Genomic DNA, 15,330 nt, shown 5'->3' with positions numbered 1-15,330 from the left:
TGAATGAAAACAAAGTTTAAACTTAAGTTAAGTCTATTGTTGTTTTATGCATTTGGTGGGAAATGCATACTTTTAAACTGCTCTGAAGTGGTGGATGATATTGTACCGGTGCACTTAATAATGAAAACAAAATAAGAATTTCTGATTATTTACTTACACATAAGGGTGCAGAAAACTAAAGTTACGATACTGTAGAGAAAACTGTATTAAGATTTCGTAGTTTATATAATAGCCAGTAATAGTTTTTTATATGTAAGATTTCCTTTTTGTCATTAATGCTTTTTTTTTTTTTTGAGTGGCTGTTAATAGTTCTCGGTGTACTTAGTTTTTGTGGTTAATGCCTCTTAAGTGGGTTACTTACTTTGAAGCATATCCAGCAATACATGCATATTCTTATAATGTGAAACCCTAAACCCCTAAGAGAACAAGGGTAATGTATACATTTGAAAAGGACAAGACTGAAGTTGGTCTAATCAGGCGTTTCTGGTATTAGACTACATGGTTACAGCCAAGCTGTCTACAACCATTAATTTTTCACAGTCATGATTTTGCAACAACAAAAGAGAAACCATAATTAGTGGATGAAAAATATAAAGTGCAGTTTAATGGGATATGAGAGACGGGGAATAAAGGGTGTCTTATTTCATTAATTTCATTTGTCGGTGCTTATTTTGAGCTATTTTCGAGTTTAATGTAAATCGTTTTTTGAAATTACTGTTTTTGCTTACTTTCCAAAATTCATTTTTTTCTGTCACAATATGTAGAGTAACTCGACAGTACTTGCACACTTGAATTGTACTTTCTTTCCTTTGTTGTCTTCCACAATGAAATCCTAATGGACACAGGCATATTCTTCTGGGGTTTCTGTGTGTGTAGGCATTTTTTTGCATTTCGACACAATTTGTAATTCAGTTTTAAATTCCACAAGTGTGTAAAAACTCCCTAAGATGAAACTGTAATATAGCTTTAACTCTCACGAGCAAGAACAAGCCTCCGCTTCTAGTAATTTTAATCTTAAACGCGTGTTACAATCCTCCAATAGAAATGTATGAATGTGCTGTCACGCAGTAGTTGGGGTGGGTTTAAAGTATTCAGAACGAATCAATGCAAGATACAAGTCAGGAAGGAGGGACATTGCCCAACTACACTGATAAAGTTTTTTTTTTTTTTTTGTAGGTTACTGTATTTAATATTATCAGGGAAAGGGTAAAGTCAACAAACTGAGTCATCATTTGCAGTGTTTTCCTGGTGTTTATTGGATATGCATCGAGTTCATTTTTTTTGTGAAAAAAAAAATGTACGAACAGCTGATCCAACAAAAAACTTTGGTTGATTGACAGCAAATCCAGCCACTCATTTTTATGGTATCACACTGCACTGACATTCGCTAGCCTATCAGGCTTTGTTGAGCTGACAGACGTGCTGTAGCCTAAACAAATAATCAGAATGAAAACGAATAGGAAACCGAACTCAGGAATTGAAACAGTTTTGCCGTTTCTCTTTCAGCAGCGTCCAGAACTGTTTTCATTCTGATTTATTGCTTTAGTTATTCAATTAATAATAGGTTGTACATTTACCACTCCCATCTCCAAGACCTGGATGGACTTGATTACCGTCCCTTGATGAAGCTGGCTGCACAATCCGTAAAAAATGATAATTGTATTAGTAGGCTGGCCGCTGGAGAGGTCAGCTGGCAGTAAGATATGTCGAGAGGCGAGTGCATTCTACGTAAATACATAGGTTACTACTACATAGTAGATGTCCTCTACCCCATCTATGTTTGTAGTAGCTAGGCTACATAGCATATACAGTAATCATAGCCTATATGTTACATGCATCTGTGTGTGGGGTTGAGCGAGTGCAGCTTGCTTATGTATTCTCATTGGTTGATAGCAACGCGGTAAATAAAAAGTTCGCTCTGTGAGCGAAATGATAAATCAGTGCCGCCCGTGCCACGTCCGCCCCATGTCCTGTGTGAACACATAGGTAGACTATAAAGGGAAGCGAAAAATATAACAATATTGCAATTTCTGTATTTCTTACACATGTTTCAGTGTGAACGATCCTAACGCAGTGGCTAAGCCACTGCCTGGCAGAAATCTGGGGGGGCACGTGACCAGGCGTGCCCCCCCCCACGCGTCGCCACTAGGCCAATGAAAACATTATACTCAATATGAAACCCCAGGCTAAAAAATACTGAATTATCCATTGTCCTGGACAACCCCTCGCCATGTGTAAAAAATGTTTCCTAATGAGATTTATATGCATTGCTGAGTCTATAGGACTGGTTTGTTGTGCCCAAGCAGGGTACTATAATATATAGAATGTTAAATAAAATCAGAAACGTTTCAGACAGCTTCACAAACCTCTGACCAAAGGTCTATATTGATTGGCATTGCTGGATAATTCCCCAGGCTCTGAAAAAGAGATCAAATGGAAAATGTAGTGGAAGCCTATTATCAATGGAGGGAATAAACCAAGCTCAACTATTTTCTATCATTTAACGTAGTGTAATACGGAAAGGGAGACTGCACCATTTTTAAATTTGCATTTTAATTGTTCAGTTTAAAATTCTGACATGATCTCTGAGTTTTGTTTATGAGTGCGGACATCTGAAATGCTAACAGTTTATTGATTACCGTCAAGTCGACACACCTGATTTATAGAACTTGAGAAGAGGTACAAATTAAGCACAAGGGTATATATGGAAATAATTGCTCAGTTTAAGAAACCGAACTGACATATTCCAAATGTTTTGCCAAACCAGAATCATGATGAAAACCTTGGGAACTGTCCCTAATCAAGAAATAGGGGTGTATTTAAGCAAGTACAGTTTTGTTTTTCAAATATAACACATATTTTTAAGTATAGTGGAAAACTATACACTGGATGCACGTTATATAAAAGGCACACACAGTTTACATGAGTATCATAAGTCACAGCGTACACGAATTCTAACCCTCTCTTCCAGCTGTCAGTAAAAGCTGGCGTTTTAATCAAACCTTTTATTTATATATGAATATATACCGTGTTATATACCAGATGTGGGCACATAACAAGGGTGCTGTGCTTTAAGGGTGCATGTTACACAGTGCATGTGGTGCGTACAATACAAAGTTAAAATGACAGTACTATCTCCCAGCATGTTCAGCAATGAATTTAGACTGGGTTCCAAGTGGTGCTTCTTAGTTGCTTATACAAAGCCCTGCTCAGCAGCTGACACAGCCTATTCTCACAAAGGGAGATTCTCCTTGGAATAACCACACCATTGTGTAATTCTACGACTAATGCTTTCAAAGGAACCATGCAAGCCGCTTGCTTCCATAAACCATTGAGGAAAATTACAAATGGAGAGCTGTTAAAATGATTACAAGAATTTTACATTATGAATAATAGTATAAGATCAGTATACTAACCCTTACAGTTCAAGCAGGGTAGCCGTTGGGAGTTCGTGATAATGACAATAATGTGGTTATTTGTATAGCAAATAGAGCTTCTATAATATTCGCTAGATTTCATTTCTCTAAACAAAATATACAAGCACTCCTTTTAATTTTTGCATATATTACTGGAAAACAAACACTGGTCTTGAAAACAGAAGCCTTAACATCAAATACATCTTAACCCTAAGCAAAAGTGAACTTAAAGAGGTTTGTTACGATTAGGATGGAATCTGTTACCGTTTCACATCCTGTGTTCTGCTCCTCGGGATTATTTTTATCTTGGGGACTGCTGCTGATATCATTTTTCAAAGTGAGATTCTGCAAGCACAGCATGAGTAATCCGTCTTGCTTCCTCAGACAGTGTCTCTCAAACACGTGTTGAATCTTTATTCCTTGAAGGATACCTCGCAGCAAGAGTTTAAGATGAATATCAGCTGCAAGAAATAACCTGAGAGTGCAATTTGTGATTAAAGGAAAGCAGCGCTGATACATTCATAAGCCTTTTGTGTCAGTCGTGGATAAATGTTTGTTTCACTCTCCAAGTTTAATTATAAACACTGTCTAGCTTTATAGTCAGCATGGAATTTGCTATAAAATCTAGACAGCTGAGTTTGTTTAAAATATGTACTTAATAAGATGTTAGTATATTGCAACATATAATTGAAGTATCACCTCTACTGTTTACTCAAGGTTAGAGTTTTAAAGCCAAATTTGTGAGAATTATTTTGTAGTCCCCTTTAGGTCTCCAGACTTGGTAAACATGTTTTTTTTTTCTTTTTATTAGAAACTAAATTTAAACAATGAATTATTTTTGAGAGCATGGTTATCCTCACAATATAGAAGTTCTCAGCTTACCTTAAATATTTGAATGTTAAGACAATAATTGGTAATAATTTGGGTTGTAATATGCAAACTTGACATGTGCAATATAATTGTTTTATCTTACAATGGAATTGATTATTTACTGTTGGCACTAGTTATTGGATTTTCAAATTGCCATAGCAACCTCTGTATTATTCAACCCCAATGTGACAAGTATATATGACCCACATCTGTGTAGTACAACTCAATCCTTTATCTTCATAAACTACCATAATATAGTTCAATATCTTTGTAAGGTATAAGGTCATATGTACACAGTATACCTTGCTAAACTGACTGACAGTGCTGTCATTTTATTCTCATAAAACCTGGAATAAGTGGAATAGCGAAAGGAGTCTTATGTGTCAGAAAAAAGTTTACAGTTCAGATACATTAAGGCCTGGGACCAAGCCCCAAATATGTAATAATGCATCCGTAAATTTATGTTATAAACAGTATTAAGTAGTTATTAATATAACAGCACAATTAGTTGTCAACAAACTGCTACGTCTTGTTAATAACTGTGAACTAGCCTAGTTACCAGAAGAATCCTTTTAAAATAATACAGTACAATAAACTGTGAATTGGTTTATGCTATTTCATGGACAAATGTTCATGGGTAAATAGGCTGAAGTCCCTGTTGTGACTGTAATAATCAAAAATCATATTTCATTGGATTCAGAGGTCAGAATTCCCTCTGTTGGATCTGATTTATAAGAATGACAAGGTCACCCCTTTCTAGCAGTAAGATCTGTGGGATACATTTTTAGAAACGGGGATTCAATTTATCTCGTAACTCCAGACATTTCCCTCGGCCTCTGTGGGGTTTGAAATCTCCAGTTGGCAGGACAGATCAATAGTTTATGTTGGTTATAACCACACACCACCTTTGAGGATTACAAAAACTAGCCTTACTTAAGAAAGATACAGCCTCTTGGTCGTTTTCATATTTTTCATCACTGTTGCTTTATTTTTTATTTTTCACAGACATTTTGATACTGTCAGTGATTAAAAAGACTGCCCACAGGTAGGTCATCAGTGCTCACCTTAACATAGTGAAGTGAGGAGCTACAATGCTTGGCTTTCCTTATCTGCCTGTCTCTCATTGTATAAACCCAGAAGGCACTACAGCTGGATGCAAACTTAACGGCTGAATTCATCGGATGGAATATATTAGGAAGTGAGAAGTTGTTGTCAAGAGCAACAGGGTTTGTGTACTCATTAAAATTAAAAAGGGAGAAAAGTATGTGTGAAATTAGTGCATTGTGATGATTGGATACGCCTTGCATTTAATATGGGTTAGGCTAGGTTAATTATATTGTGGAAACATATTGAAAACTAGACCTTTGTTTACTAGGGAGCTACTCAGACGAAATAATGGAATCTTAAGCGTTTTTTGTTTTTTTTTGTTTTTCACCTGAGGGTCTTTTTATTATGTTAAATAATGAAGTCTTTTCTTAATGTCAGATAATAATTCAAATTAAACCCGTTGACGTTTAGAAATTCAGCTTCACATCTTAAGATAACCTTTTCATCTCATGACATTACCATTTGGACACATATTCCTTCATTCCCTAGTGTTTTTGTGTGTGTGTGTGAGTTTTTGCTTTTTACTGTAATAGTATCAAATAAATCTTAATATGTGAATGTTAAGTTACGTACCAAAAAACACAGTCATGAATTTGAATTTACGTAAACAAGCATTTAAGTCCAGTAGACAGAGGTTTTGCCTGCATGAGTGTAATGTAAAACCAATTGAAGCCCTGCTTTGGTAATGTTAATTAAGACAAAGTTGTCTTACTATTTATTTATTTGGCAGACACCTTTATCCAAGAAGAAACAGTTTCACAACATACCACACAACTTAATGCTCACATAAATAAAAACAACAAAAATTTTAAAAAATTTAAAAATTAAACACTGCTTTTGTTAACCTTTCTCATTTTTCTTGGTTGTGTGAGTAAATGGCATTCCATTTTATAAAGCATTTTTATGTCATAGGAGTATGTGTCAATTAATTATTAATGCTAAGAAAAAGAACACTGTTTCTGGTAACATTTTCAAATCTAATTTTGGTGACAAATAAACTATGAAAAAATGTTGATGTCTGCATGACATGCTTGCATCATGGGATTCGCTTGCATTTCATTATTATTTCTAGCTAGCCTATAACAAATCCTGATTAAACATGCAAAATTTCCGTGCCATTCACCACACAATCTGCCAATGGTGGATTTTTAAGCCTTGACATCTGTTACTAAAAGGTCTCAGTTGGTTCTCTAAATTAATTGTAATTGGAGACCTACAACTTTTCATCAAGCATCTGCAATAATAACACACTTTCAGTTAACAGCTGTTTTTTAAGTCTTGTTTTTAGTATGTTATGTCTTCATGAGTACTATTTGTACAGCAGAAGATTCCAGGTTACATTCTTAGTCTAAAAATATAAATGCCTTCCCCTATGTTGAAAAAAAATGAATACTTTACGGTTAGCTAACTTGGAGAGCCGTTTTAGATAATAACTTTTCTCACATTCATAATTTAGAGGGTCAAGATTTCCATTTCACACACACTGAAATGTAATGTTCAGTCGAGGGTTACTGACCTTTTGCTGTGTTCACAGTCCATTTAGTAAAAGCTGTCACTTTCTTTACATCATTTGTGCTTATTGTGGCACACAATGTTTTCAGCAATAGCTCTTGAATGCAGGGGGACTAAATGTTAGAAACAAAGATAACATTTATCAGATAATACATAAAAGCTGGGACAGTGCCATTAATAAATCTATCATAACAGTGTGAAGTCATTCACGGACCGCTTAACAAATGGAAAATATATGAACTATTTAAGCGATAGAGCCCGTCGTTGCAGGCTGTACAGTGTGGTAGATGACCGCGACTGGAGTTATGCGTCCCGAGCCGTAGGCGAGGGCGGTAATGAAAGTCAAGGTCATCTACCACGCGGTAGAGTCCGCATCAAGAGGGCTCTATCGCTATTAGAAAATGAGTTATTTCTTTATTTTCTCTTTAAAAAAAACCTATATTTACCTTGAACGTTTTTTTGATTTAGGTGATATTTCACCGGGTAACCTTCCACTGTCCCTAACATAATTAGAATATAAAAACGACAAACACGTAGAGAAAACGTTATTATTATTATTAAAATTATTATTATTTGGCTAACATTTATTTATTGGGGTCTTTGTCTTTCTCATTATAATTTATCTGGATATGTACAATTGTTTAATAGTCCGTGTAGTATTGAGTCTGACTCAAAACTTGTTGCAGGCGGGACGTCATTCAAGCTGGCAGGGAGTGGATTGGTTGGTGCGGAAAGAACTGAAACAGGGTTGGCAGTTTCACTGGCTGGTTTTGAGGGAGGGTGTTGTTTGGATCCAGCTGATGACAGAATTGTGGACCAATGTCTTTCCTGTTGATTTGCTGTTCAGTAGCTGCGAATTGAGCCTTCATAACGGTGTCTGTCACAGACATGATTTCGTTTGCCTCTAGACCAACATCAGAAAGTATGTTTAAGTAGCTTTTTATGTTATCAGATTAGTTGTAGATTAGAATGTTAAGGGAAAAAGCCGGTATTTATGCGCGGATTGATTTAAAATTGAATTCACAGTTAAGCACTTCAACGTTCCAGCGGGCATCTATGCAAAGAAGCCCACTAGATCTGGAAGCTGATTGGCTGTTCGCACTCAATTGTTTTCTGATTGTCCTGAGTTTGTATAAACAGCCATCTCTGTAAACAACAAACATAAATGAGCACATGGGTATGTTTCAAGCTGATGGAGGAGCCATAATTTTTTGCAGTATGCCATTTCTTCCATCAACAAAGCAGAACGTAAAAATAAAGTTCAGTATAATGTGAGATATGACAAAAATGCCTGAAAACCGTACTAATGGAGCACCATGGTTTAAATATCTTCAATTACCCTTCCGCGAGACAAAAAGAGACCATATTTAGCAGTTGGGATACTGGCAGGCATTACCTACAGAGCCCTCCGAATTTTGGTGTTTGAATTTTGGTGCTTGAATTTTGTTGCCCCTCATTGTTTGTATTTAGTATGGTAATGTGACATCATTGGTGGTTTTGTGGAATTTCAGCAGTAAACAATCCATTACGTTTTTTGCTTTGCAGGATTACCGTTTTGGAAGATGGAAGTCTCAGAATAACTAATGTGACTAAATTCGATGATGGCAGTTACACCTGTGTTGCAAGAAACCAGTTTGGCGGAGCAAGCAGTCGAGGAAGCCTGGTGGTAAAAGGTAAATGGTCTTGAAGGAACAATGGCTATTCAAGCTAAGATTATTGGTGTGGTTTCTGCACAATATGCCGTAGGCATTTAATTACCCATTTGTTAAAGAAAAGACAATAGGTGCTATAATGGAAAGAATTACACATTTATTTATTTTTTATATTTGTTGAGATTAAACAATAAAATACATAGCAATGTTTTGAAATGAGGCCCTTTTGGTTCCCCTCTACCAAACTGTTTAAACTTTATATAATATTTTGTTGGCAAGACAGTCAAAAGCCCATAAGTGTTATATACTATGGTGCCAACCAGACCTTTTACAATTTGTTACCTGGATTTGTGTATTGTTAAGAAAAAAAAAACATCACATTTTCTACAAAGGAAATTAAACCGGGCATTGCTGTGTAAGTTTATAATACTTGTACTGGTTCATCTCACTTTCGTTTCTTGGCTTGATATTTTAATTTAAAATATTCTATGAAATATAATATTAATTAATCCATATATTTGAATACATAACACATTTAGTAACAAGAGACTTAGATATGATTGACCTCATTCTGGGGCAAACACATTTTTTTCTTTACACTATTTGTATATCTGCATTGGAGCACACGTTAAATCAGCACATGGATATTGCCGGTGTATTAAAGATTTAAAAGTAATCCCATGCCATGGTAAAAGCAAAGAAATGATTGCATTGGAGAAAATTGTGTTTCAGTGTTAATATGAACCTCCGTGACTCGTTTAGTATGGCTGTGACTTTATTAAAAATGTATGGGAACTTTGTAAGATTCCCTTTTACTTTTTTGTAACGTTAAGGCATGCTGGCAGTTATTTATTTACACCTTTTTGATCTCTGCACTTGACATTGATTTAAAAAATTGAAGGTCACAGATCAGAAGTCAATTTTAACCTTTTTATTTCAGCTCAGTCATTCATAATGGTATGATTTGCTTTCACCGAATGTTATCAAAAGGAACCCCTCTGTGCTAAAATAAGGTCAGCCTGCAGGAAAAATGGAATAACAAAAAACCCATGGTTTACAATAATACATGTAAAGAACTGTGAAGTTTAATCACAACTTGCATGTTGCTGTATTTTTATTATAAAAACTATTTAAATAATCACTTTAACATCCTAGTAAGTTTTCTGTTGATGTTTCTGCTTGTATCATTATTTACCAGGCTTACAAACTTTTTTTTTTTTAAAGACTTTAAAGTCAAGGATAAATAAAAGGCTGACTATTCAATTAAACAGTGGTTATTTATTAGCAGGACTACATATATAACTTTTCATAGTTTTAGACCTATTTTATTTACATATTTCTAAACTGCCCACGTTGCTTTAGAAACTACTTGTTTGTAATTGCAGTTGGAATTTTAAAGGGTGGAATAAAGGCTTCTTTGTGAACTCAAAGTAATTCCATAAAAGGCATGGCATTCACATCTGTTTTAGGACTGCTGATTACAGAAGTAGAAATTTGAACTGAGAATTTTTTCTAGTAAATCACTCCCAATGGATACACGTTCTGATTAATACAATTGGGGTAGGCTTCATTTATTGTGGATGCATTAGGTCGAAAGTCAAGGTTGCCTTGGTAGTTCAGGCCGAGAGTTTTATGAACAGATGCCCTGTGCTAAGGCAAGGCTTTGGTTGAAGTTGAATTCATTTACTTACGCATTTATGAAATGATATACAGTGTACAGAGGAAAATAATGGGCATGTTTTAATTTGGCCAGAAAAAAAAATGTTTCAGACCGTAAATGTTAATAGCAAATTACAGGAAAAAATCAAGCTAATAATAAATATATATATATATATATATATATATATATATATATATATATATATTATGTTTATGCCAAAGAATATTCCTCCACATTTGATTTCGTTTAGCTCAATATTTCTGGTGGATAATAGAAAACTATTGCAAATCTTGCCCGTCTTTTAAAAAAACAAAAGAAAAAGTTATGTTCTATTCGTCACGGCTGACATTGAACCCATGTCCCATGAGACATATTTAATTGCAGCTCATATATTTCATTGTTTTGAGTTTAAGCTGTGGTTCACACTTGTGTTAAATTACTGGCTGCCTGAAGCTTGACAATGATCAGGAAGCACTGCAGTTTTGAACATTTACCAAGTGTAGCTTTGAGGCAATTTATTGTAGACATTGCTAATAACATCAAGCTTGAAATCAGCTGTATTACAGAGGCAGATAGCTTAAAACTGAACATGTCTAGTAGGGGTTCTCTACAAGTAGTGCATGTAAAACAATAACCTTACCCTATGATATCCCAGACCCCTTACCGGCTCACGTATTCACAATTGTCAAGTACAGCACAATATATTTTATATATAATGTCAGAACTAACATTATGACAATACAATTACTTTTTGATAACTCAGAGCACTGACTGAATGTAATAATTTGAAGGAAGTTGTGCGTTTAAGCCTGACACAAAAGGTATGTAGGATTCCGAATTAGGCTAACAACCTAAAAACGTTTTTTTTTTTTTGTTTGTTTGTTTGTTTGTTTCAACGTGGCATGTAAAGATGGCGCTATCTTTATCTAACATGCTTGGCAGAGTAATTGATTATATGAAGAAATGGGGGGTGCCAGTTTCAGGGTATTTGGGATAAAAACATGATTTAGAAGGCTGTTGATTTCAGGTGATTTTAGATTTTAAAACTCTTAATGACGTCTGATGTTGCCAATAATTTGCTCTGGTTGTGATCTTAAATGGGATAAATGCCCAACAGGTGGTAACCATATGTAGCGTCCAGTCTGTGGCTAACAAAATGTTACATGTCTCCATGTCAGGTTTTGACTCCCTACTCACCTCACTGATTGTGATGACATTGTAATGACATGTCGGCTGATGACAGTCATTACAATATCTCTGTGTCAATGGTGTTGTTAACAGTGAAAACAGTGCTAAGATAAGTCTCTCGCCTTTTGGCTGTTGAGCAGGTTTGGAGTTTGTGGGTCAGCTAGTGAAGACAATCTCAGTCTTCCAAACAGTAGATGGGATTTGCCAATCGGGGCATTTCTTCTTCATTCCCTGGTGACTGAAGCCATCTATTTATTTTCAAATTGAAGTACTCTTTTATTGCATCTGACCTGGAGGGACTGGCCTTTATTTATTTATTTATTTTTTTAAACGAAAGTGTAAATTCATCTCTGTGACTGGCTTTGTGTTGTGGTTTGGTGACATACTGCAGTTTTTGGTTTGGTGATGTATTAATCACCAAGTACTGAACTGGGTCCTCTCAATTGTTATTTGACCAGCCTCTGGACAACAGACATGATAGACCTATTAAATTGCTCAAGGACATTTACCTTGCCACATGAAAAATAGTTACACATGAATGGATTAAATATTTGAAACCTATGCAATGATATTTATTTATTTTTGCGGGGAAACAATTTGTTTTCTTCAAGTAGAAGAAAAAAGACCTTTTGCCTTTTGTCAATCACATTAAAGGAAATTGACTGACACAAATGCCCGGCCCCTGTTACGCTTATCAAAAGTGTATTTCCTATAAATGTGAAAACATGTTTAATATATTTCTTACATAGTCCTAAATATATCTGATGCAAGTTACAAACTTCAAGTAATGATTTTTGCTACATGGACTCTGTACCGATAGTGGAGTCAGTGGAACCTTATCTGAGAGCTAACAAGATCTCTTTCATGTATCTGATTGACCAACTGAGTAAGGGTCATCATTTGTTGTGTTTTTTTTATAATGACAGTAGATGAGAAGATATTTGACAAGATGGATATCAGTCAATTGAGCTGGTAGCATTGTGCACTCGCTAGGGTTATCTGTATCGTGAGACTCAAATGATGATGGAGTGTGATGATAAGAATTATTTTCACTGGGTCAATGGTAGACTACATGGGACTTCCATAGGAAATGTCTACTTTGTTAGGAATAAGGAAGTCGTAGACAGTTTATTACCAAGTATATTTTTTATAATTTTATTAATTACATTTTTTTTTGTACTTTATTTTTTTATTGCATTTATTTAAAATAAAGATTTACGTTTTCATAATGAAATTATTACGACTGCTATGTTTGTATCATCAATGTTCTCAAGTTCTGAGTGACAATGCATTATTTTTGACTGACACAATGCATTATTTTTGACTGACACAGTAATTTCTACGGTAATAACATCCTCAGTCACAGCTGATTATCATAATCAGTAACTTGAAGTTTTCTAGCACTATCTGCAATCAAACACAAACATGAGCAAAGTCTATTGCTGGCAGCAAGAAGTTGGCAGACTCATTACTTTTCCCCAACAATATTATTATTATTTATTTCTTAGCAGACGCCCTTATCCAGGGCGACTTACAATCGTATATAAATATACATGAGGAAAGGTGAGAAATAAGTCAAACATCTTACTTGGCTCTACAGCAGATCTGCCTACCTCATCCCAGCAGATCAGAGGTTATCTTCTGAAATTCAGGAGAATTGCAATTTGACATTGTTCTGTTCTTCTTTATCTTTGCAATACAGTAACCACTCTCCGATATGAAAAACAGTGACCATTGTAAACAGACAGGAACAAATGAGTCCAGGAGGTTGGGACTCAGGTCTCTTTGGGGGTTGTGAACCATTTTGCTCTTAGTGCCCACTAACTTGATTTCATTCCATTCAACACAACCCATTCAATGGTGACCCTACCCTCAGACCTGATGCTCGCATTCATTTTGACCTAACAGGAGTAAATACATGCTATCAGTTCCTCCTTGTAATCTTAATGATGTCAGCTTTGTATCAGGCTAGCAGTCACTGTCTCATCAGTGGAGGGTGGAACAAAACACACCCAGTTGTCTTTTCTTAACACTATTAAAAATAAGTAAAAATACTGTAGAGGAGCTATTTGGAATTTTGCAGTTTAAAAAAAGGCTACCATTTCAGGTAAAGGTTGTCATTTATAAGCTAGTTAATACCATGCTTGTGGAATACCCCTGTAAGTAGCTGTAGTATTTCCTGTGTTTTATTTTGAATTATGTAAACATAGACTTGTTCAACAGCACCACCAAAGGGTAAAAGTACACCCTACAGGTTTAAAATATAGAACTGTATTGTTCCAGTAGGAAAGCACAGTCTATTCTGCTAATGTATTTGTGTTTATCTCATAAAGTCAAGGGCATGATATCTTTTTTTCTGTCTTGACAATTAAATACAGTACAACGTATAATAAAATTATATTAAAAAGCTGATTTATTGAATGGCACAAAAACATAGATTGATAGTACATGGTAGTAGATTGTAGATAACTTTAGTTCCTTTACACCTGTCAGTATTACAGTATTGCAGATAATGTCAACTGCTGTCACGGGCACAACTCTCTGGGGAAAAGGGACCAGGAAAATGTTTCCAGTTTTATCCCTTTAATATATTTGTTTAAAACTTTTTAAAAATGGTTAAGGCATTTCTCTGTGTCTGGTGTATGTTTATATAGGGTTCTAAATATAGTTCTGGTAAAAGATGTATTTGTTTCGTATCATAATGTTAGCAGGGGCACCTACTGCCAAAATGGTTAATTGCGAGAATACAAATACATACACAGCCCCAGAGCCACACTGATACGTCTCACAAAATCAAAGTTAAAGCCAATGGTGAATCTTTGAAATTTGATTAATTTATATTGGTAGAAAAAAATAAAAATACAACATGAGCTAACCAGATTGGGTTCCGTTACCGCAGCAACTCCATTCAAAAACATAATAGAACTGAATGTCCGTTGGTGTCCTCCGATCCCACCGCTCAACAGCAGATGTTGGCAAGCTAGTCGCCCCTGGAGGACAAAGGCCAGCTCTGCAGGTGTCAGCTCTCTGGGCAACTGGCCAGTGTAGCAAAGTGGGGTGAAACAGTCCTGTTGGTTTTGCCTCCCCAACCTGCGCCAGGTCAATGAAACTCTCCCTGTGGGATCCCCTGCCAAGATCATCAACTTTGTACAGCCACAGGAGTAATTTAAGAAAAAAAAAATCCTCATTAAACCTTGAAAAAATAAACAAGAGTGGTCCATTTAAATAATGCTCTGCATATTAACATATACATCCGTGTTTCTTTGCAGATCCAACAATTATAACAGTCCCACCTTCAAACATGGATGTGACTGTCGGGGAAAGTATAGTGCTTCCATGCCAGGTGTCACATGACCACTCCTTAGCCATCACGTTTACCTGGTCTTATAACGGGCAGTTCATTGATTTTAAAAGAGATGGAGATTATTTTGAAAAAGTTGGTGGGGTAAGTTGTATTTAAGGAAAAATAATTCCACTGAAAATTGCAGACCAGTAAACTTATCATATATAATAAAATGCATATGCCTATTTTTATTTGTTTTTCCATTCTGTATTGATACAGAGGTAGCATAAGATTATGACTCTTCCCTTTCGCATGGCTCTAAATCAATAGAAGTCTAAAGCACCAGACCTACATCCAAATGGATTTTAAATTCTGTCAACCTAGTGAGTTATCATGTGCCAAAGAAAGAAAGAGAAGGCTTTGAAGTCTCCAGGAATGTTTGGATATATACAATTATTTATTAGAGTTTTCAACCCACTTCTCGACCCATATCAAAAGACTGCAAGCTTGAATAATGAACAGTGTTAGCCTGAGGAAAAACCCTTATATCAGACACTTCCCTGGAGGGCTTATACATAACACACAATATTTTTAATACCAGAAAACCTCACTATGTTAATCAAGGTTTGTATCTGTTAAATA

The 15,330-nt window shown here is 35.5% G+C and overlaps 1 protein-coding gene across 5 annotated transcripts in view; it reads left to right on the top strand.

The window, feature by feature from the left end:
• The window catches only part of LOC131701493 (contactin-4-like), a 150,859-nt gene that overhangs the window by 123,781 nt on the left and 11,748 nt on the right, over window positions 1-15,330 (top strand). For all 5 annotated transcript variants that reach the window (XM_058999599.1, XM_058999601.1, XM_058999597.1 and 2 more), the window contains exons 12-13: window positions 8,451-8,578; window positions 14,675-14,850. In XM_058999599.1, the coding sequence (XP_058855582.1) occupies window positions 8,451-8,578; window positions 14,675-14,850 (304 nt within the window). The remainder of the gene's footprint in view (window positions 1-8,450; window positions 8,579-14,674; window positions 14,851-15,330) is intronic.

Source organism: Acipenser ruthenus, chromosome 25, assembly GCF_902713425.1.
Source record: "Acipenser ruthenus chromosome 25, fAciRut3.2 maternal haplotype, whole genome shotgun sequence".
NCBI lineage: Eukaryota > Metazoa > Chordata > Actinopteri > Acipenseriformes > Acipenseridae > Acipenser > Acipenser ruthenus.
Note: the sequence above shows the minus strand (reverse complement) of the source record. Positions and strands in the feature narration are given on the sequence as shown.